Source organism: Littorina saxatilis, linkage group LG6, assembly GCF_037325665.1.
Source record: "Littorina saxatilis isolate snail1 linkage group LG6, US_GU_Lsax_2.0, whole genome shotgun sequence".
Taxonomy (NCBI): Eukaryota; Metazoa; Mollusca; class Gastropoda; order Littorinimorpha; family Littorinidae; genus Littorina; species Littorina saxatilis.
Genome location: NC_090250.1, coordinates 22,115,132 through 22,140,165, shown reverse-complemented (window position 1 = coordinate 22,140,165; position 25,034 = coordinate 22,115,132). Strand labels below are relative to the sequence as shown.

The 25,034-nt window shown below is 39.5% G+C and overlaps 2 protein-coding genes across 2 annotated transcripts in view; one reads left to right on the top strand and one right to left on the bottom strand.

Annotated features, from left to right (window-relative positions):
- LOC138968762 (iduronate 2-sulfatase-like) overlaps nt 1-3,892 on the top strand; it is a 9,477-nt gene extending 5,585 nt beyond the window's left edge. The window contains exons 7-9 of the mRNA XM_070341407.1: nt 373-499; nt 930-1,258; nt 2,929-3,892. Coding sequence (XP_070197508.1) covers nt 373-499; nt 930-1,258; nt 2,929-3,264 — 792 coding nt within the window. The 3' untranslated portion in view covers nt 3,265-3,892. The remainder of the gene's footprint in view (nt 1-372; nt 500-929; nt 1,259-2,928) is intronic.
- Nucleotides 3,893-21,895: 18,003 nt separating this feature from the next.
- On the bottom strand, nt 21,896-23,480 carry LOC138969709 (5-hydroxytryptamine receptor 3A-like). The gene is made up of 2 exons (XM_070342569.1): nt 22,353-23,480; nt 21,896-21,904 (listed from the first exon to the last, which is right to left on the bottom strand). Exons 1-2 carry the CDS (start codon nt 23,478-23,480, stop codon nt 21,896-21,898), a joined length of 1,137 nt encoding a protein of 378 aa, XP_070198670.1.
- Between the last annotated feature and the right edge of the window lie 1,554 nt (nt 23,481-25,034).

Below are 25,034 nucleotides of genomic sequence, written 5' to 3'. Positions count from 1 at the left end.
TGACAAACCATTATCCTAGGACACATACCCAACAATGCCCCAACAACTGGGGCTTCCGATCCGAAAGAATGGCATGCAAGGTAGTTGCTTCTTTGTAAAATCTCTTTTTTCTAATGTAACTCGAGATCTTTCTTTAGATTTTTCAGTCTCGCTATGTGTCCCGTCGCTCTCATTCTTCATCTCCTTCCTTCTTTCTCTCTTCCCCCCCCTATCACTCACTTTCTCTATTTCTATGTGTTTGTCTGTCTGTCTCTAACACACTCTCTCTCTCTCTCTCTCTCTCTCTCTCTCTCTCTCTCTCTCTCTCTCTCTCTCTCTCTCTCTCTCTCTCTCTCTCTCTCCAAACAATAAGAACAACTATGTGCACTGCAGAAAACGCTTCGCCGAGGTTACTCAGCAGCCACGAGCTACATGGACGCCCAGCTGGGGAGAGTGCTGAAGGCGCTGAGTCAGTATGGTTATGCTGACAACACCATCATCTCCTTCCTGGGAGACCACGGTAATATGAGCCTCTTCTTTTACTTAAGATTCTTACCAAGATCACTGGTCTCCATTTCTGTTAAGACCCCCCCCTCCTCCCCAAAGTTAGTCAGTAAATATGGGTGTGCAGGGGTTAGGTCGGTCTTCGTTTGAAAAAGTGTGACAAATGAAAATGTCAGATCATTTTGTTGTTAATTCCGTCAAATGACTTTAATTTCTCATTGATGTATCTAGCGTTATTATGGGCATATCTAGTTTAAACAATCGGCGACGGTTCTCTGACATAGCTCTGTCTATTGACGACACAGACTGGCACATGAGAGTCAACGCCTAGTGGTGCAAGCACACGTATGGTTTACACAATCTTTGCTGGAAACCGTGGTAAGGCATGTGTCGTTCTGAAGAAAATAGCTGGCGTCTAGATTTAACTTTGTCTCTCGATATTTCAGGCTGGCATCTAGGTGACAACGCCGAGTGGTGCAAGCACACCAACTTCGAGATGGCGCTCAGGATTCCCATGATGCTTTCCGTCCCTGGTGTGACGTCACACAACCACCATTTTAACTTCATCGACGCGCTGACCCCAGGCTTTACGAATAACAATCACTCGCAAGTACCAAGCCCTGATCACCTAACCGACGAACTGGTGGAAGCCATTGACCTGTACCCGACTCTGACGGAACTGTCCGGGTTGCCCGTACCTCAAACGTGTCCGGAGAACTCTGTTCATGTCCTTACCTGCCTCGAAGGAACAAGCCTGGTGCCCCTGGTCAGACAGGTGAATGCACCTTTTTGTTTGCCTCTAACTATTTGTAGGCCCGTCCTTTACAAAGACCAATTATTCTACGTAGGGTAGAGGGTAGCCCACCGCAGCGACCAGACATCCCTCCCTAGAACGTCTGTAAAATCGGTACGTCTGGCAGCGGAAGGAAATGCAGATGTGGTCGGAGCAGTTGATGCCTGGACGGGGCGGTGTGAGAGCACACCGGCACAAGGAACAGGTGTTAAGACAGCAATAAACAAGTCGCGTAAGGCGAAAATACAATATTTAGTCAAGTAGCTGTGGAAATCACAGAATGAAAGTGAACGCAATGTAATTTCTCAGCAAGACCGTATACTCGTAGCATCGTCAGTCCACCGCTCATGGCAAAGGCAGTGAAATTGACAAGAAGAGCGGGGTAGTAGTTGCGCTTAGAAGGATAGCACGCTTTTCTGTACCTCTCTTTGTTTTAACTTTCTGAGCGTGTTTTTAATCCAAACATATCATATCTATATGTTTTTGGAATCAGGAACCGACAAGGAATAAGATGAAAGTGTTTTTAAATTGATTTGGACAATTTAATTTTGATAATAATTTTTATATATTTAATTTTCAGAGCTTGTTTTTAATCCGAATATAACATATTTATATGTTTTTGGAATCAGCAAATGATGGAGAATAAGATAAACGTAAATTTGGATCGTTTTATAATTTTTTTTTATTTTTTTTATAATTTTCAGATTTTTAATGACCAAAGTCATTAATTAATTTTTAAGCCACCAAGCTGAAATGCAATACCGAACCCCGGGCTTTGTCGAAGATTACTTGACCAAAATTTCAACCAATTTGGTTGAAAAATGAGGGCGTGACAGTGCCGCCTCAACTTTCACGAAAAGCCGGATATGACGTCATCAAAGACATTTATCCAAAAAATGAAAAAATGTTCGGGGATTTCATACCCAGGAACTCTCATGTCAAATTTCATAAAGATCGGTCCAGTAGTTTAGTCTGAATCGCTCTACACACACACACGCACACACGCACACACGCACACACGCACACACACACGCACATACACCACGACCCTCGTTTCGATTCCCCCTCGATGTTAAAATATTTAGTCAAAACTTGACTAAATATAAAAAACAATAAAAAAAAATCTACGTACTTGTGATTTGTGAATGTATCGTTTTGTGTATTACTATAACAGTTTTGTAAACTAACCTTTCAGACCAATTTTGTGTCTGTACATCGAGGCTGGGTGACACCATGACGTCACTCGTCAATCAGCGCGCTGGCTTCTAGCAGGAACCAAGGATAGATTCGCCAATTTAAAAACCCTATTGCATGAAACATCGCATAAAGATTGTAATACTACAAAAACACACAATCCACAAACGCATAAATTATACTCAACAATGGAAACCCCGCGGCGTAGACGCAGAAAAACCCATTAATGTCAGAGCTGATTAAAAGCGTTGTCTCTTGTTAATTGTAGCGGACGGAAGTGACTTTGCATTATGGGTATTCAATTTAGTTACGCATTTTTTCTTTGGATCGGTACGAAACAACTTTCTTAAGACGCAAACAAAAATGCCAAACCATTTCTCCACATAAATTTCTTTTTTGTGTTTGCTATTTTTAGATCGTAATACCCACACTTTGTGACATTCAAACTATTTCTTCAGGTCAGAAATATCTCCAAGGACCCCCACATGCAGTGGAAGCAAGCAGCTTTCAGCCAGTACGAGAGACGCAAAGGCCAACATCCCATCATGGGCTACACGGTCCGCACCAAGACACACCGCTACACGGAGTGGGTCCACTTTGACACGCAGAAATGGCGAGGGGACTTTTCTCAAGTGATGGCGCGCGAGCTTTACCAGCACAGCAGCGACCCGTACGAGTTCCACAACCTGGCGGAAGTGACGTCATACAGCGACACCGCCAACCAGCTGTCGCAGATCCTTCACAATGGCTGGCGGAAGACCCAGCAGGATTATCTGACCACCCTTCACCATTGATAGACGAATTCTCGAATAACTCTGTCGGGGTTTTATAGGTAGTAGTAGAGTTGCTTTTTCTTGACACAAAATTATGTCAAACTACACGTGACTTCTCGAAACGTGGTCGCTCGATTTGTGAACTGAGGGACGCGATCACATCCTTAATGATTCTCAGCTCCGATGTGCGTATTTTCAAACGAAAAGAGCGTTGTAATGAGCGTAAAGTGCAGAAAGCACAAATCATAGCTAATCCTCACTGGGATGTCAGTCGTTTGCATGATTTCACTTGTACAGATCGTCAAAACGTGCAGAGACACGCCGTTCCCTTTTGATTGATCTACAATGTCAGGCGTAGCTTGACTCATTGTTGCTCTAAAAAGCAGGGAAGCAACAAGAGAAAGTAACTCTTCCCACATCCATAAAACTTGACAGAACTATTTTCGCACATCGTTTTTAAAGAGGAGTCTCTCTCCAATGCTCAGAATGGAAGAAGAAGAAACAAGAACATAAATCCATTTCATTTGCTGGGATGGTAACAATTGATTTGTCAAGGGTATCTATGGTCAAAACTGAGTCAAGGTGAGCTGCACTGTCTTCGTGGTATATCTGGTGCAATAAAGATATCTCAATTTTGGACAGAAAATTACTATTGTTGCCTTGTGGATGCGTGTTTTGTGGAAGTGAGATTTACATTTTGTTTCTGAAATGTCATTCTTGTTCCTCTGTGTGAATGTGTGTGTGTGTGTGTGTGTGTGTGTGTGTGTATATATATGTGTGTGTGTGTGTGAATGTGTGTATGTGTGTGTGTGAATGTGTGTGTATGTGTGTGTGTGTGTGTCTGTATTTTTGACAGCGTGTGTGTGTGTGTGTGTGTGTGTGTATTTGTGTGTGTATTTGCATGTGTGTGTGTGTGTATGTGTGTGTGTGTGTGTGTGTGTGTGTGTGCGTGTGTGTGTGCGGACTTAAAAAAATCAGTTGTGAGAGCCTTCTAGCATTAGACCTAGAGATAATCCCATTTGCTTCAAATCACCGCAGTGGAAAATATCTGTGATCGAAGATGTCAAGCACGCTGCGATTTGAAAGAAAATCGTAATTTGAAAATTTTACCTGGTTTACAAGGTTGCTTAAAATAAAATCTTTGCGGAGGTAAAAATCCGTTATGTTTGTTTGTTTGCCTAAGTCAGATAAAAGTTCGATTTTTTTTCTCTGTCAACAATGTACAACGTAAAAAAAAGGAGATAGGTGCATTCAATCACGTAATGCTTTTAGCGGATACAAAGTCGAGGTATTCATTTTCGTGCACACACATTAGTGTGCCGCGTCTGGGTGCCAAAGGAGTTGAGCAACGGTTGCAGGTAACCGTAGGAGAGGCATTTTTCAACACTGTTTTTACTTGGGAAAACATCTCTGTCAGGCATTAGTGCATGTGTCCTATTAGCTTATTTTTTAATATTTTTTTACATCTAGTCAAGTTTTGACTAAAGGTTTTAACATTGACGGGGAATCGATATGAGGGACGTGGTGTGTGTGTGTGTGTGTGTGTGTGTGTGTGTGTGTGTGTGTGTGTGTGTGTGTGTGTGTGTGTGTTATAGATCGGTTCTGAGAAAACTACAGAACCGATCTTCATGAAACTTCACATGAGAGTATGTGACGTCATATCCGGCATTTTGTGAAACTTGAGGCGGCACTGTCACGCCCTCATTTTTCAACCAAATTGGTTGAAATTTTGGTCACATTATTTTTGACAAAGCCCGGACTTTGGTATTTGTTTGTTTGTTTGTTTGTTTGCTTAACGCCCAGTCCAACACGAAGGGTGATATCAGGGCGGTGCTGCTTTGACATTTAACGTGCGCCACACACAAGACAGAAGTCGCAGCACAGGCTTCATGTCTCACCCAGTCACATTATTCTGACACCGGACCAACCAGTCCTAGCACTAACCCCATAATGCCAGACGCCAGGCGGAGCAGCCACTAGATTGCCAATTTTAAAGTCTTAGGTATGACCCGGCCGGGGTTCGAACCCACGCCTTACCACTGGACTTTGGTATTGCATTTCAGCTTGGAGGCAAACAAATTAAATAATGAGTTTGCTTATTTAAAGTTGTCATTAAAATCAAATTTTCGCAAACTGATAACATCGTACTCTTCATCAAATTTTGAATCTAAAAATATAAGATAATATTATGTCATGTTTACTCTAAAAATGTGACCACAATTAACAAAAATAGGCGAATTAGGTACTACGATTAACATTTTAGAAATCGATCATCGTATTCTTTATCATTTCCTGATTCCAAAAACATATACATATGTTATGTTTGGATTAAAGAAAAGCTAAGAAAGTTTCATATGGTGCAGTGGTCTACCCAAAGTGAAACAAACGAAACCTGAGCTGAACAATGCTAACCGCCCAAAATATCATACAAATGCATACCCTCTTCCAGTATTGTAAACATGGGTGTTTTTAGTGTTTGGAGCTCGTAGAATTAGTGTTGTTTTCTTTTGTAAACCCTTCAGTCAATGGAGAAGAAGCTAACGGCTGACTGGAATACAACATGGCCGCCGTAAGTAGGACGCTGCGCAGTTTGTTTTTATATTTAGTCAAGTTTTGACTAAATATTTTAACGTAGAGGGGGGAATCGAGACGAGGGTCGTGGTGTATGTGTGTGTGTGTGTGTGTGTGTGTGTGTGTGTGTGTGTGTGTGTGTGTGTGTGTGTGTAGAGCGATTCAGACTAAACTACTGGACCGATCTTTATGAAATTTGACATGAGAGCTCCTGGGTATGAAATCCCCATACGTTTTTTTCATTTTTTTGATAAATGTCTTTGATGACGTCATATCCGGCTTTTCGTGAAAGTTGAGGCGGCACTGTCACGCCCTCATTTTTCAACCAAATTGGTTGAAATTTTGGTCAAGTAATCTTCGACGAAGCCCGGGGTTCGGTATTGCATTTCAGCTTGGTGGCTTAAAAATTAATTAATGACTTTGGTCATTAAAAATCTGAAAATTGTAAAAAAAAATAAAAATTTATAAAACGATCCAAATTTACGTTTATCTTATTCTCCATCATTTGCTGATTCCAAAAACATATAAATATGTTATATTCGGATTAAAAACAAGCTCTGAAAATTAAATATATAAAAATTATTATCAAAATTAAATTGTCGAAATCAATTTAAAAACACTTTCATCTTATTCCTTGTCGGTTCCTGATTCCAAAAACATATAGATATGATATGTTTGGATTAAAAACACGCTCAGAAAGTTAAAACAAAGAGAGGTACAGAAAAGCGTGCTATCCTTCTTAGCGCAACTACTACCCCGCTCTTCTTGTCAATTTCACTGCCTTTGCCATGAGCGGTGGACTGACGATGCTACGAGTATACGGTCTTGCTGAAAAATGGCAGCTACTTGACTAAATATTGTATTTTCGCCTTACGCGACTTGTTTCTTTGTAACTTCAAATAGCACAACACGATTGGAAGCTCCTTTAAATGCCAGGAAGAACTGGGGTATAGATCGCTTGAAACTTTAGCACTTTGTGTTTGTCTTCGTGTGTGTGAGCTCATAAAAAACTCAATACAACGCGTTAACGCCATAAAGATCTTGCTAGCGGAATTACGCGCGATTTTCTTGCGTCGTGTCAATCCCCCCCCCCCCCCCCTTCTTTTTCAAGGGATATGAAATTTACCTTTTTGTGTTCAGTTTCGACGTCCTGTTCTCACGGGGTATCACATCACGCGTGAGTTATTTTTTTAACAATTAAAGCTGGAAGAAAAATAAAAGCTATACTTTTTTTAAATTACGACTGTTTGGTGAGGTGTACGCATTTGTTGAGTTTGATGAAACACAGGCTGTGAAACATCAATAAACGCATTAGGATTCCGACGATCACACTGACACAAACCGGATATTTTTCAACTGAGCTACTGATTTGTCATTATAATTTCTACGTCCCATCAATCTCAAACTTTTAACGAAAATAGCAGTTAACAGCTTCTGCAGTGACTGGGGATAACGGACACAAACGTGCATTCAGAAAACTCTTTGTTCGAGTCCACTCGTGAACTGGCATTGCCATGTGAACAATAGCCGCAGAGTTACCACAAAACAAATGAAGCTGCTGCTTAATGGATACATGTTAAGGTATTATTCAGAAACGGTTAATTGAGTGCAAGTCGTAACAGATTTACATTTAATCAGGAACACTGTTCTGTTTAGATCCTGCACGTGACTTAATTGCTCAAAACACGGAACAGATAAGAAAACCGCGACATTCCTACTGTTCTTGCGCCACTGGGCAAAGCAAGACGTTTTTGTAGATATTTGTTAAAACGTGCACGTGCAAAAGAAGCATGTTTCAAGTTGTAGTCGTCTTGTGCTTGGTACTTACCATGCTATATCAAGGCGCAGAAGCATCGACGGCAAATCTGCCAAGGCGGCAGAAGATGTTCAGGAAGTTTCCAGGTGTTGTGCATCAGTCAGCTCACAGTCAGACGTTACAGTGTAGTGACGGGGCATGCAGCGTGACGACCTGTACAAGGGCCTGCATGCAGAACCACCAGTGTGTGCTCTACAGTCACAATCCTTCACACGGTCTCTGTGTCCTGGGGGGTCCGGTATTTTCGGCTCTGGGTGACAACGATGTTCAAGACCCTGCCTGGAATACTTACAAGAGTGGCAAGTATAGCTGTGCAACCTCCCTGTTAAACATGCGTTGTATAATGCGCTTCTGTGTGCAGTGTGTGTAAAAAGCTACAATACATGCTTTATCAAAGGAAATTCATTTTCTTGCCGATTGAAATACATCTGACCTAAGTTTAAAGGCAAAAATATAAGAAGAAAAAACTTTGGCGATTTAGAGTGGACACATTTTTCTTTCTACTTTCACTCTCGCATTTTAGTTAAGAGTTTATAGATACATATTATTTACCTATTTGTTAAGTTGTATTTTTTGTTCAATGTAAAGCGCCTCGTGCTGTAAGGGAAGTGCTATACAAGTCGCGTAAGGCGAAAATACAATATTTAGTCAAGTAGCTGTCGAACTCACAGAATGAAACTGAACGCAATGCCATTTTTCAGCAAGACCGTATACTCGTAGCATCGTCAGTCCGCCGCTCATGGCAAAGGCAGTGAAATTGACAAGAAGAGCGGGGTAGTAGTTGCGCTAAGAAGGATAGCACGCTTTTCTGTACCTCTCTTCGTTTTAACTTTCTGAGCGTGTTTTTAATCCAAACATATCATATCTATATGTTTTTGGAATGATCAGGAACCGACAAGGAATAAGATAAAAGTGTTTTTATGGTGATTTCGACAATTTAATTTTGATAATAATTTTTGTATATTTAATTTTCAGAGCTTGTTTTTAATCCGAATATAACATATTTATATGTTTTTGTAATCAGCAAATGATGGAGAATAAGATAAACGTAAATTTGGATCGTTTTATAAAAGAATTGTTTTTTTTTAATTTTCAGATTTTTAATGACCAAAGTCATTAATTAATTTTTAAGCCACCAAGCTGAAATGCAATACCGAAGTCCGGGCTTCGTCGAAGATTACTTGACCAAAATTTCAACCAATTTGGTTGAAAAATGAGGGCGTGACAGTGCCGCCTCAACTTTCACGAAAAGCCCGATATGACGTCATCAAAGACATTTATCAAAAAAATGAAAAAAACGTATGGGGATATCAATCCCAGGAACTCTCATGTCCAATTTCATAAAGATCGGTCCAGTAGTTTAGTCTGAATCGCTCTACACGCACGCACGCACACACACACACACATACACACACACATACACCACGACCCTCGTTTCGATTCCCCCTCGATGTTAAAATATTTAGTCAAAACTTGACTAAATATAATAAAAACAAGTCGCGTAAGGCGAAAATACAATATTTAGTCAAGTAACTGCCATTTTTCAGCAAGACCGTATACTCGTAGCATCGTCAGTCCACCGCTCATGGCAAAGGCAGTGAAATTGACAAGAAGAGCGGGGTAGTAGTTGCGCTAAGAAGGATAGCACGCTTTTCTGTACCTCTCTTTGTTTTAACTTTCTGAGCGTGTTTTTAATCCAAACATATCATATCTATATGTTTTTGGAATCAGGAACCGACAAGGAATAAGATGAAAGTGTTTTTAAATTGATTTGGAACATTTAATTTTGATAATAATTTTTATATATTTAATTTTCAGAGCTTGTTTTTAATCCGAATATAACATATTTATATGTTTTTGGAATCAGCAAATGATGGAGAATAAGATAAACGTAAATTTGGATCGTTTTATAAAGTTTTATTTTTTTTTACAATTTTCCGATTTTTAATGACCAAAGTCATTAATTAATTTTTAAGCCACCAAGCTGAAATGCAATACCGAACCCCGGGCTTCGTCGAAGAATACTTGACCAAAATTTCAACCAATTTGATTGAAAAATGAGGGCGTGACAGTGCCGCCTCAACTTTCACGAAAAGCCGGATATGACGTCATCAAAGACATTTATCAAAAAAATGAAAAAAACGTTCGGGGATTTCATACCCAGGAACTCTCATGTCAAATTTCATAAAGATCGGTCCAGTAGTTTAGTCTGAATCGCTCTACACACACACACACACACACGCACGCACGCACATACACCACGACCCTCGTTTCGATTCCCCCTCGATGTTAAAATATTTAGTCAAAACTTCACTAAATATAACAAGTCGCGTAAAGCGAAAATACAATATTTAGTCAAGTAGCTGTCGAACTCACAGAATGAAACTGAACGCAACGCCATTTTTCAGCAAGACCGTATACTCGTAGCGGGGTAGTAGTTGCGCTAAGAAGGATAGCACGCTTTTCTGCACCTCTCTTTGTTTTAACTTTCTGAGCGTGTTTTTAATCCAAACATATCATATCTATATGTTTTTGGAATCAGGAACCGACAAGGAATAAGATGAAAGTGTTTTTAAATTCATTTGGACAATTTAATTTTGATAATAATTTTTATATATTTAATTTTCAGAGCTTGTTTTTAATCCGAATATAACATATTTATATGTTTTTGGAATCAGCAAATGATGGAGAATAAGATAAACGTAAATTTGGATCGTTTTATAAATTTTTATTTATTTTTACAATTTTCCGATTTTTAATGACCAAAGTCATTAATTAATTTTTAAGCCACCAAGCTGAAATGCAATACCGAAGTCCAATGGGGGAGTGCTTTTTTCGTAAAGGTAGTAACTTTTTCGTACGAAATGTTTACTCCGGAGTAAAAATCTCGTGGTAGTAATTTTCTCGTGTTACACCGGTCCGAGATTAGTTGAGATCTCTAACATTTCGCTCTCCTACCACCTAAAATGGTTATAGGACTACCTTTAACCTTTTTATATTTAGTCAAGTTTTGACTAAATGTTTTAACATAAAGGGGGAATCGAGACGAGGGTCATGATGTATGTGTGTGTGTGTGTGTGTGTGTGTGTGTGTGTGTGTGTGTGTGTGTGTGTGTGTGTGTGTGTGTGTGTGTCTGTGTGTCTGTGTGTCTGTGTGTCTGTGCGTGTGTGTGTGTGTGTAGAGCGATTCAGACCAAACTACTGGACCGATCTTTTTGAGATTTTACATGAGAGTTCCTGGGAATTATATCCCCGGACGTTTTTTTCATTTTTTCGATAAATACTTTTGATGACGTCATATCCGGCTTTTTGTAAAAGTTGAGGCGGCACTGTCACACCCTCATTTTTCAATCAAATTGATTGAAATTTTTGTAACGCAATCTTCGACAAAGGCCGGACTTTGGTATTGCATTTCAGCTTGGTGGCTAAAAAATTAGTTAATGACTTTGGTCATTAAAAATCTGAAAATTGTAATTAAAATGTTTTTTTTATAAAACGATCCAAATTTACGTTCATCTTATTCTTCATGATTTTCGGATTCCAAAAACATATGAATATGTTATATTTGGATTAAAAACAAGCTCTGAAAATTATAAAATATAAAAAATATTATCAAAATTAAATTTCCGAAATCGATTTAAAAACAATTTCATCTTATTCCTTGTCGGTTCCTGATTCCAAAAACATATAGATATGATATGTTTGGATTAAAAACACGCTCAGAAAGTTAAAACGAAGAGAGGTACAGAAAAGCGTGCTATGCAGCACAGCGAAACCACTACCGCGCTGAACAGGCTCGTCAGTTTCACTCCGTTTTGCACAAGGGCGTTCAGTTTCATTCTGTGAGTTCCACAGCTTGACTAAATGTAGTAATTTCGCCTTACGCGACTTGGTTTTTTATATTTAGTCAAGTTTTGACTAAATATTTTAACATCGAGGGGGAATCGAAACGAGGGTCGTGGTGTATGTGCGTGTGTGTGTGCGTGTGTGCGTGTGTGTGTGTGTGTAGAGCGATTCAGACTAAACTACTGGACCGATCTTTATGAAATTTGACATGAGAGTTCCTGGGTATGAAATCCCCATACGTTTTTTTCATTTTTTTGATAAATGTCTTTGATGACGTCATATCCGGCTTTTCGTGAAAGTTGAGGCGGCACTGTCACGCCCTCAGTTTTCAACCAAATTGGTTGAAATTTTGGTCAAGTACTCTTCGACGAAGCCCGGGGTTCGGTATTGCATTTCAGCTTGGTGGCCTAAAAATTAATTAATGACTTTGGTCATTAAAAATCTGAAAATTGTAAAAAAAAATAAAAATTTATAAAACGATCCAAATTTACGTTTATCTTATTCTCCATCATTTGCTGATTCCAAAAACATATAAATATGTTATATTCGGATTAAAAACAAGCTCTGAAAATTAAATATATAAAAATTATTATCAAAATTAAATTGTCCAAATCAATTTAAAAACACTTTCATCTTATTCCTTGTCGGTTCCTGATTCCAAAAACATATAGATATGATATGTTTGGATTAAAAACACGCTCAGAAAGTTAAAACAAAGAGAGGTACAGAAAAGCGTGCTATCCTTCTTAGCGCAACTACTACCCCGCTCTTCTTGTCAATTTCACTGCCTTTGCCATGAGCGGTGGACTGACGATGCTACGAGTATACGGTCTTGCTGAAAAATTACATTGCGTTCACTTTCATTCTGTGAGTTCCACAGCTACTTGACTAAATATTGTATTTTCGCATTACGCGACTTGTTTTACACTTACTTTACCTTCTTCCAGAATGCCCACTGTATGCAGGGTGGGAGTTCGCAACATACGATTCCGGACAAGGGGCAGTGTGCCTCAAGGTGGTTAACGATGGTACCTTTACTATCGACAACGCAGAGACCGTTTGTAACTCCCATGGTGCCAGCCTCATCATGGTCAAGAACGTGAGCTTCTACAAGTTTCTCAAACAGCTGTTGGAAGGTGATGTGTTTTTGTTTATTATTTGATTTTATTCATTTTGAGACAACTATACTAACAAAAACAGAACTGAACTAGAACAGCAATCAAGTGCATACCTTTTTACATTTAGTCAAGTTTTGACTAAATGTTTTAACGTAGAGGGGGGAATCGAGACGAGGGTCGTGGTGTATGTGTGTATGTGTGTGTGTGTGTGTGTGTGTGTGTGTGTGTGTGTGTGTGTGTGTGTGTGTGTGTGTGTGTAGAGCGATTCAGAGTAAACTACTGGACCGATCTTTATGAAATTTTACATTAGAGTTCCTGGGTATGATATCCCCATACGTTTTTTTCATTTTTTTGATAAATGTCTGTGATGACGTCATATCCGGCTTTTCGTGAAAGTTGAGGCGGCACTGTCACGCTCTCATTTTTCAACCAAAGTGGTTGAAATTTTGGTCAAGTAATCTTCGACGAAGCCCGGACTTTGGTATTGCATTTCAGCTTGGAGGCTTAAAATTTAATTAATGAGTTTGCTCATTAAAGTTGTCATTAAAATCGATTTTTCGCAAACAGATTTGAAATTGATTGCATCGTATTCTTCATCACATTCTGAATCTAAAAATATATACAGATGTCATGTTTACTCTTAAAATGTGATCACAATTAACGAAAATAGAATAATTAGTCTTACTATTAAAATGTAAGAAATCGATCCAAAAATTATGTCATCTTATTCGTGATCATTTCCTGATTCCAAAAACATATAGATATGATAGGTTGTATTCAAAACAAGCTCAGAAAGTTAACAAGGATACAGAAAAGCGCGCTTTCCTGCTTAGCACAATACGCTACCGCGCTTATCTGGCGTGTCAATATCACTACGTTTTGCACGTGGAAGGTGAGCGATTTCCTTCACGCGGGGATTGACGAAGCTGTACTGTCTTGGTGAAAAAATACAGTGCGTTCAGTTTCATCCCGTGACTGAGTTCGACAGCTTGACTAAATGTAGTAATTTCGCCTTACGCGCCTTGTTTCATTATTTATATGAAAAAAAGAAAAGAATAAAAACATTAGTAGGAACAGAAAAGAAAAACTCATTTTAGTTTTGTTTATAACTTGGTTGTATACAATTTTGATCAAAACAGTAAAAGAGCAAAACTAAGAAAAAAAAGCTTTACTAAAAAAAGCAGGAACAAAACAACAACAAATTGTTGTCAAGTGATGCAATTCTTTTATTCATAAAGAAATATGTGATATTTCATAAGACTATGCCATAACACAGGAGTTGAACAGGCTGGACTATTGTTTTTGTAGGCTTAAGGAACAGCTGAAAATGGCCTCTCTCACCTTATATCCACAGAGTTTAGTGGAACAGGAACGATAGTGTTGCAAACTCAAGGGTATGTTTGCAATGACATCATAATAGTATGGTGTCAAAAAAGTAACAGTCCCTTTACTTTTAATTATAGGATAAGAACTAACAGGGTATTGTTATTATGTCCAGGTTATCGTGCAATCTTTTTCGCTACCTCGTCGTTTGTGTATGCTGTCTTGTTCCGTCTGACTCATGCCTCGCTATAAGTGTCCTTGGATTTGGATAGTTTACCTTAAGCATTACAGAACACATGCAGAACGATACGAATAACGTTACGTTCATAAGATAATTGCCTATGTCTTTTTTTGATGTTTTGAGAAAAACGCAAAAATACCTTTGGTTTCTGAACAACCTGCCTATCTCATTTTAGTTATAAGTTGCAAACTGCCTATCTCGAGCTGTTACCACGGGATAAACGTGAGATAAAAATCTGACAGCAACATTTTCAATCAGTAAAACTGCATAACAACTCACAAAGAGCTTTTGCGTATCGTCACATTCTCAAAACAATGGTATCATGAAGAAATAGTGCCTTACTCAAGAAACGAGATCGGCAGTTTTGCTTACGTTACTGTGGGAATGGTTTCCGATGGTCTGAGAGTTTGTACTCTCTAACACATGATAGATACCCATCCAGCAGCTTCCCCTGTAGTTTCACTACAGAAATGCCTAACACTGAGATAGGTATTTTTTCTTATGAGTGTTACGATAAGGTTAAAAAAAACAAACAAAGAAGCTATTTATTGAAACGTTTATTGTTGTTGTTTTTCCCCCTGTTTTTGAACGTTAGCAGTGAATCTTTTTCGAACTTCTTCTTGAAGCACGATCACATGCAAATCAAAGTGACTAAATGTACTTTTGAACATTTGGGTTCCAGGCCTGGGCATAACACACAGACTGTGGGTGGGAGTCAAAAAGAGTCCTACAGACGGAGAGTTCTATTGGTCAGACGGAACGCTTCTGCCCAATTCTGATGAAGTGTGGAGGTATCCCGCACAGCAGCGTAATGAAAGTTGCGCATTCTTTCGCCCGAACCTGGATTATCGACTATGGAAAGTAGCCTGCGGATGGAGAGCAGCTTTCATTTGTCAGTTTGACTTTTGAAAAGGACAAGGACAAAGGAACGGGTGAGGACAAAGGGGTTAGAAATTACAAAGACAAAGAGACGGAGAAGAACAAAGACTAAGGACGAACAAGGACTACATGCTGAAAAGGAGACAGACAAAGAAAGAACATGGCGAAAAGGGTCTGGAAAGGAAGGGAACAATCCGGATCAAAAAGGTTGAAAAAGACAAGGAAACATGGGTTAAAAATGTTGAAAAAGACAAGGAAACATGGGTTAAAAATGTTGAAAAAGACAAGGAAACATGGGTTAAAAATGTTGAAAAAGACAAGGAAACATGGGTTAAAAAGGTTGAAAAAGACAAGGAAACATGGATTAAAAAGGTTGAAAAAAGACAAGGAAACATGGGTTAAAAAGGTTGAAAAAGACAAGGAAACATGGGTTAAAAAGGTTGAAAAAGACAAGGAAACATAGGTTAAAAAGGTTGAAAAAGACAAGGAAACATGGGTTAAAAATGTTGAAAAAGACAAGGAAACATGGGTTAAAAAGGTTGAAAAAGACAAGGAAACATGGGTTAAAAATGTTGAAAAAGACAAGGAAACATGGGTTAAAAAGGTTGAAAAAGACAAGGAAACATGGGTTAAAAAGGTTGAAAAAGACAAGGAAACATGGGTTAAAAAGGTTGAAGAAGACAAGGAAACATTGGTTAAAAAGGTTGAAAAAGACAAGGAAACATGGGTTAAAAAGGTTGAAAAAGACAAGGAAACATGGGTTAAAAAGGTTGAAAAAGACAAGGAAACATGGGTTAAAAAGGTTGAAAAAGACAAGGAAACATGGATTAAAAAGGTTGAAAAAGACAAGGAAACATGGGTTAAAAAAGGTTGAAAAGGACAAGGAAACATGGATTAAAAAGGTTGGAACAGACAAGGAATCGTGAGTTAAAAAGGTTGAAAAAGACAAGGAAACATGGATTAAAAAGGTTGGAACAGACAAGGAATCATGAGTTAAAAAGGGTAAGGTCAAAGAGATTTAAAAGGACAAGGACACAGAGATTGAAGTGGACAAAACAAAGTGATCAAATTGGCGAAGGAAGGGCAAAGGGATTGGAAAGGACAGGATAAATGTCCTGTTTGCAAGACAAGGTATTTGTAAAATGAAGAGAAAAATAATGCTTTGTCTCCTTTATGTGAGTCAAACAGCGAATGTTTCTGGAAAAAGCGGCCTTCATTTTTTTGTAGTGGAGTAAAACTATGCTCGAACTATGTGTGTAGAGAACATACTAATGTCACTTTCGTTATATTAAAGTTTCAAGAAAAATCGCTTTTGTTTGGACTGGATTGAAGAAATGATTCATTTGTGCACACACACACACACACACACACACGCGCACACACACACACACGCACACACACACACACACACACACACACACACACACACATACACAAACACACACACACACACACACACACACACACACACACACACACACACTGAGGCCATTATGACAGATGGTAAATAAACGCGATTCACACACGGGTATTTGCTCTCTAGCGATTAACATTCAACGCAAACACTTACTGAGTGCACATTCCTATTTGTGAATGCACTTGAATGAATATATTGCATTGGTGACAATGATTACACGTGCCAGTCCTAGATTGTTCAGCGTTTTAATGCTGCTGTGCCCTTGTGCAAAAAACGAAAAATATGCAGGTCAAGGACAAGTTTTTATAAGATTCGTCAAAGCATTGAAGTCAAAAATGCTGTACGTTTAAAGTTTAAACATCCCAAATGTGACCCTCCACCACGGAACGAGTCGCATGTCACCTTTGCATGATTTTCATATTTTTACATTTTCCTAAAGAGTGTTTTATGCTCTATCCAGTGGTGAAAACCGTTTTAGAAAAGAGCGAAAACTGTTTGAGTTATAAGCCTGTGACTAAGGTGACCCTCACACTGTTACCAGACACTCCTCGGATTTTTTTTTAGCCTAGCGCAGAACCGCGCGAGGTGACATGCGACTCATTTCGTGGTGGAGGGTCACAAATGTCATTTGGGTCGTTTTCAAAAAATGTCGCCAAATGGGTCCAACTTTTTTCGAAAAATGAAGTTTGTAAAATCGTTATTTTGATTTTAGGTCTGGAATCTGCATTCATTTATTAGTTACAAACTGAAGTAAGCCACCTTAATGACGAGTATTAAGAACAATATCTTCAAAATGCGAGAGCTACTGTTGACGCGTTTCACAAAAAATGTTGTATGCGTGGAAGTTACATGATGTCTGCAATAGCGTATATTCTGCGTATTACTTGACACTGTCTTCATTTATGTGGCTGCATGCTGCCCCTGAATGTAGTTGAATGTAAAATGTCAAATAAGAATATCTTTTCTTAAAAATTTCACCCAATCTTTTCCCTGCCTAGCTTGTTAGGGGGATATTGCGCGCCCTTGAACCTGTCTCTCGAGGAGCATTGGACGCATTCTTACGATACAAAAAAAAATCGCTTTCTCTGGGATGAACGGAGAAGAAAAATTCTGAAAAGACAATTGAAAGCCCGCAGATAAACTATGGAGACAGGCAAATAATTGTCTACTGCTGCCAAAGTCGCTTTTATATTTGAAGCAATAACATCGTCACGAAGCTATTCTGAGTTTCGTGGTGAGCGGGAACGCTCATTTGCTGATCCTGTCATAACAATAGTCAGATTTGGAAACTAAAACGTGTGACATGGATTTAAGTGCTAACAATTTAAACAAAAAAGACAAAAATATAAACTGTGTTTTTTGTTGCATGTCTGTACCATTATCTTACTGGAGTATTACTGAAAAAAGTAAAGAGAATACATTCTAGTTGCCATTTAATATACGTTATAATCATTTAAAGTACTGAAAATGCATGTCACAAAATGGTACACCGAGCTCTAGAGAATAACCCAAATACATTCAATTGCTAGTTTAGGCATATTTAAACACCATAGGCTATAAAGATAAAATTAAAAAAAGGCTAGATAAAGATAAATAGTTCATTTATAGGTTATAAACAGCCCTGATCTTCTTATGTGTATGATAATCGCATTTAAATCTTCTCAATACAATCGAATGAGCATTTCAGGATAGCAGCAACCATGCATATTAACAATCAGAGCTAGTTTAGAGCATGAACGTTTACTGGGCATTTAAAGTAAATGTTGCATCAGAATGATATCATGTCAGCATGTAACAAAACATGGATTCACTAAGGGATCGCGTAGCACTGAACCCGAGTGCATATTTGTAACGCATCATGAAATTTACCAGCTTTGATGTGATTTTCTTGTCGTTAAGCCTGCATAAAATCTATCTTCTTGTGTGCTCGTTCTAATCAGCGTTTTGTGTGTGTTGTACACTGCTGGAATGAACATGGACAATGTTGTTTTCACTTGTCTAAAAGGACGTTGCGCCTTATTCGATTAAAATAGGATAGTACAATTACACGTGTGATCTAGTTTTTTTTAAATTTTTATCTATATGTGTTTGCAAACGCAAATCTAATTAATTTCTAGCACACCTCCAGCACATCGAAATTCAAAAGTGTTATAGATGCAGACAAAAAACAATCGAACACACTCCCCCAACTTACCACGCCCAAAATCAAGAAAGCAGGCAAGCAACCATCCAATCCATATACCAGATAAACCGAAACATCAACAATGTTGTTTTGGTAGTAAAGCGCTAGGCCTACACTAGCATTCAGACAATAATGACACGTACAAAAAAAGTATACATGACAATCAGGCAAGTTTACATCTAAAAAATCAAAATAAAAAGCGACATCATCAGGATAACTCATTAAAACATTAGGGAGGTTTAGAAACTGCGTCCCTATCAGCTACGTCACCTACCAGGACACCTATCTCACATGCGGGTCGCGCTCCGTGTGGTGATTAGGTACGTGTTCACGTAGCAAACCCTTCCATACGTCAGCGCAACGTATGTCAGATTTCATCAAGTCCAACCATCCGAGAAGGGTGTAAGGATGCTCAATATTTTCTGGAATCTTTCCTTCACGCTTCAGTCCATATTTCATAATTCTGGTTTGTATACATCGTAGTCGCCGATGTGTCGAGAGCATGACCCCACGAACGACAAGGCGCTGAGACTTACGTCGCGTATCCTTCTGTGGGCCTATTCAGTGTGCTCGCCTCGATTCACTTCGAAAAGCAGACACAGAAAGCAAAATGCCGCTCGTTCAAATGTATTTTGTAGTTAAATCTGTTCAGTGGAATGAATTCAATCCCTACGGTAGAAAAAATAATAGAAAAGCTCCCCTAGAATGGATTTTAGTGCAAATGTGTCGGTGTCTCGATAATACGTGAACACTGTGACCTTCTTTTTGACAACTTCTGAGCGTTAGATACCACGTTACGTGCATACTACACCCTTATCACTGCGGGTATTCCCGGCCACTGTCGATCGCTGTGCGTGCTTCTGATACGGGCGTGATCACGTATAAAACAGTTTTTATACGTGAAGGCAACGTATCTCATATTACTTTAAAATCTAAATATGAACCATTCAAATAAAGTATGAGATCTTCTCTTACAGCATTTTCCTATATCCTGGCGCATAAACCACATTTTTTAGTTGTGCGGTTGCTTGACTAAAATTAAATAAATCGGGTGACCCGTTCCAACGGCTCTGCGATATCACAGCAAACCATGAAGCACGCAAGGACGACCCAAGCTAAATTTAGAAATGTCATCTCGACCAAAATACTCCCAGGAAGCGTATGTTCAAAAAGACTGAAAATTCAGCATAACAGTAACCTTTTCCCAGGAACAGATCAAGTCTGCTTGGTAACCCAATGCACACGTGTAGGCCCTATCATGTGTGTGTGGTGGTGGTGGTGGGGGGGGCGGTGTTGTTTAGTTTTGGTTAGTAAAACTGCCTAGCAAGAATGTTTTGTTTCATAAAGACTTTGTAAACGACCATAAAGTAATGTTCCGTCCAATTCATTTGAATTGAAGGCTAGGTTTGGGTACACACATAAAGGCATGCGCGTACGCACGCACACACGCACACCCACAAACACACACACACAGACACACACACACACACACACACACACACACACACACACACACTGACACACACACACACACTCGCACACACATGGCGTCGCCCATTTACACAGACAGACAAACAGACAGACAAGCAGACAGACATACAAACACACACACATATACACACATACACACATTCGCACATGCACATGACAGTCAGAAACACAACGACGCCCACTTACACACTAACACACACCCTTATAAGCGGGGGGTGAAAGCGTGGTGGCCAGTGACCCAGAACGAACACAAACCAACGCTCGAAGTTCGATTGCCCTACTTTTCTTTTCTGTTTCCTTTAAAAAAAAAATCATTGACTTTACCTGCTGGTTAACACTCGGTATGATCTGGGTCAGTGGAACATAACTTTCACGTGCAGCACACAGCGACACCGACACAATGACAGCAGCAGTTTCAACACTGGGTATTGTTGCAGACTTTAGCGCGCTGTCCACGATTTTTTAAAGCACGAGTTTTGGAGTTTTGCCCTACTTTGATAGGTGACGTGGTATCTAACGAGCAGTTTTTACAACTTTCCTCTGCGTGACTTATCTCGATAGGGATAGGTGAGGTCGGGGTACGTAACGCAATATCTAATAGACGAGGGTCGTGGTGTGTGTGTATGTGTGTGTATGTGTGTGTGTGTGTGTGTGTGTGTGTCTGTGACGGTGTCTGTGTGTGTGTGTGTGTGTGTGTGTGTGTAGAGCGATTCAGACTAAACTACTGGACCGATCTTTATGAAATTTTACATGAGAGTTCCTGGGAATGATATCCCCGGATGGTTTTTTTCATTTTTTCGATAAATACCTTTGATGACGTCATATCCGGCTTTTTGCAAAAGTTGGGGCGGCACTGTCACGCCCTCATTTTTCAATCAAATTGATTGAAATTTTGGCAAAGCAATCTTCGACAAAGGCCAAAATTTGGTATTGCATTTCAGCTTGGTGGCTTAAAAACTAATGAATGAGTTTGGTCATTAAAAATCGGAAACTTGTAATTACAATTATTTTGTTATTAAACGATCCAAAAACAATTTCATCTTATTCTTCGTCATTTTCTGATTCCAAAAACATATACATTTGTTACATTTGGATTACAAACAAGCTCTGAAAATTAAAAATATGAAAATTATGATTAAAATTAAATTTCCGAAATCGATTTAAAAACAATTTCATCTTATTCCTTGTCGGTCCCTGATTCCAAAAACATATAGATATGATATGTTTGGATTAAAAACAAACTCAGTAAGCTAAAAAGAATAGAGATACAGAAAAGCGTGTTATCCTGCTCAGCGCGACCACTACCGCACTATTCTGGCTTGTCGATTTCACTGCCTTTGCCACGAGCGGTGGACTGACGAAACTACGAGTATGCGGTCTTGGTGAAAAAAGCAGTGCGTTCAGTTTCATTCTGTGAGTTCGACAGCTTGACTAAATGTTGTTATTTCGCCTTACGCCACTTGTTACATATTACGCAGATCGCGCGTGCTTGTGTTTAAATTGTATTCTTTCTTCTCAAAAGTCTTTGTGATCTAGCGCACGTCTTGTTGAAACGTCCTTCTTGTGAACGCGTGATATTGGAGAACTACTGTGTATGCAGATTACACAGGCAACATTAAAGCACTGATAAAATATATCTGTACACACAACAGTCATGTAGATAAAGGTTTATTGTGCCGAGATAATGGGTTATTTGTTACGATATAATACAAAATAGAAGTAACAGCTAGTGCAGAATACATTGTTAGAGAGTAAAGGCCAGAAAAGAGTCAATGAACCTGTAATAAACAACCAGCTAATTCAGATTTGGAGATTTTCTTTACACTTCAAATTAAATAAGACCGAATCTCTAATGCAATATTAATCAAATATCATTGAACAAACTAACGGAAAGTAATATACTACCATATCAGAAAATGATGAACTACCGTATTTGAACCCAGGAAACACGAATGCAATTACAAAAAGTATTTCTTTAATTAATTACAACATAGATGCTAAAATGATTCCCACTCCTAGTGTATTTGCTGTGAATACAACCACAAAGAGAAACAAATCAAGACTCCCGGCGGATCTGAACGTTTTCTTCGAACTATAACCCGTGCCGGAAGATAAAGGCAGTTGATCTTTGGAAATGGCTGAATCACTAGCAGAAGTGTTTTTGCCTGTATAAAACAAATTTCCTTTCCCAGTTGGAACAGCTAGTTCGCCAGAAGAATAACTCACATTTGCAGTGGCCGTGTTCAGTTCCGAGGATATCGCACTCGTCTTGACGGAGGCAACGGTCATATCCTGTTGACATCGCTCCGCTTTGTACCTTCTCAGCATGAATAGGCTGATCCCGAGAGTAAGAAAACTTTCCATCGACACGAAGATGAGAAGATGAAAGATCGCCGGCATCTTGTCGACACCTCTCGGCATGTCAGTGTTGAAGAAAGACACAAACACGGACATGGACACCATCACGGTGACGAGGTAGGAAGCCTTATCCCCCAAGTCCGGTGGCAGAAGAAAGACCAGCACGTTCAGATAGGAAGTCACCACCAGAGGAACTATCGTCAGCACTACGAAGAAGGTAGTTTTCCTTCTGAGACGCACAACGCACTGTGTGTAGCTTTGGCCTGTCTCATAGACCATCACGTTCTCTCGAACACCAGTCAGGTCCCACTCGCCTTCCACGCCGAATAATTGCGAAATCGCACTCTCCCATGGATATCCTGAAGGCAGAACGTTGACGCTAAATGAGGCATCGATAACAGTGATTGGACAGTCGTGTTCATCGAAGGGATAGTTGGATATGTCAAAGCGACAGGAGAAAGATAGGACGTAGGGCAACACAGTCATAATTGTTCCATTCTTGTACAACTCCACGTGGTTAACTTCGCGAAGAATCTCCACGGAACTGACTCCTTCCACCACGATCAGAGGAGGCAGCCACAGCAAGTCGGAGGGAATTGTGACAGCCCTTGGCAGAAGGGAAACATTGCCGTCCGTGAAAGTCTCGGCCAAATCGTCCGTCACGGCTAAGGCAGGGTCTGTCCACCAGAACTCTATCCTCGCCGACATTTGAACTGTTTGACGTGCTTGGTCCACGTGAAGAACTGTAGCTGGAGTGACCTTCATAGTTACGTTCAAATTGTCATCAGCGCTGAGTCCGGTAGCCTTGGGGGCAGGAGGGACCTTCTGAAGAACAGCCGGATGATTGAGAAGCCATGTCCGCCATCGGTAATAGGCTGTTCTGGTAGCAGATAAGCTGTCGAAATAATTGGAGTCGTTCACAGGATTCTGTGTTGACTGTCCTGCAACGGGCGAGACAGCTTGCAGAAACAGAAGCAGAATACCGGCTTCCACCATGTTGTGCATCTGTTGAAATGTCATCCAATATTGGTTGCAAACACCTTTTCCTTGACAAGAGTCACAGTGGTAAAGTCTGAAAGTCTTCTCAGAGCTGACCTATTCCGTATATTTCTCAGTTTCCTCAAAACTCCGATTGAAAGAAAAAGTAAGTTATCACCCGTGGAGTTTTGATTGTCGTTACCCTTTACCTCTCGTTTTGTGTGTATCTTTTTCACTTATGACTCAGCAGGACAGAGCCTCCGCATTACGTCAGATTTCATGCTAATGGTTCCAGCGCGCTTCGGGGTTTGATGGGAGTTAACATTGAATTTAATTACAGCGCAACGACTGTGTCAACAGCTCTTACTCTGACTGGCACGGAGAAAGAAATCAATGATTTAGCCTTTCGACATTGGCGAACGCTTCAATAGAGACTGGGTTGCCACACGTGTGTAGATATATGAGTTTCCATCCGTGAAGGAATAACTTTGTAAACAGTCACATGTGCGGGATGGTGCTATCTAATCGTGGATTCCCTTTGTTGCATGCTTCACGTGCGAAATAAAATAAAATAATTGTACAAATATGTAAACAAAAACAAAAAACACGTTATCCGTCACTGCGTAATCTACCTTGTAACCGTCCCCATCCCCCTTATGCGTCAATTTCGCCTGAAGTTTGGGATGGCGGTTACTATTTACCACTTCTCGTGTAGAACAATTCCAAATAATTATGGCGATACTTGGTAATTTGCTATACAAAATGTTAACACATATCCTCTCTTTCTTTCTTGTCTGTGTGTGCTTGTTTGAGTGCGGAGCTAAGCCACATTAAATCTTCGAAATAATATTCCACACCTCACATGCACGCTGAAAAGAATGATCCAAATCTGCCATGTAGAACTGATGTCATCAATTCAAAGGATTGAATAAAATCACAAGCATGCCCGAAAGAAATGTCTCATTTGCCTTTGACAGCTTATTGTAGTCAAATTATCAAATTGGACGTCACGTAGACGGTTTGATATATTTTTGAACTTGAGTGTTAGTTATAGGTTATTTTGAGGAAGCTTCCTAGTAAATGATTGAAACCATTCAGATTCTTAACGTTTTTATATTTAGTCAATTGTTGGGCTGAATGTTTTCACATGGACCAGGAATCGAGACGACGGCGGTGATGTATGTATGTGTCACCCACAGTGTGTGTGTGTGTGTGTGTGTGTGTGTGTGTGTGTGTGTGTGTGTGTGTATGTGTGTGTGTGTGTGTGTGTGTGTGTATGTATGTGCAGAGTGATTCAGAGAAAACTACTGGACCGATCTTTATGAAACTTTACACTCAAAATTTATGCTCTTTATTTGTCGATAAATGTCTTTGATGACGTCATATCCGGCTTACATTGAAAGTTAGGCGGCACTGTCACGACCTTATTATTCAACCAAATTGATTGACATTTTGGTCAAGCAGTTTTTGACTCAGTCCGGATTATGGAATTGCATTTCAGCTCGGACGCTTAACATTTAGTTAATTAGTTTGCTCATTCAAGTTTTCATCAAATAGAAATTTTCACAAACT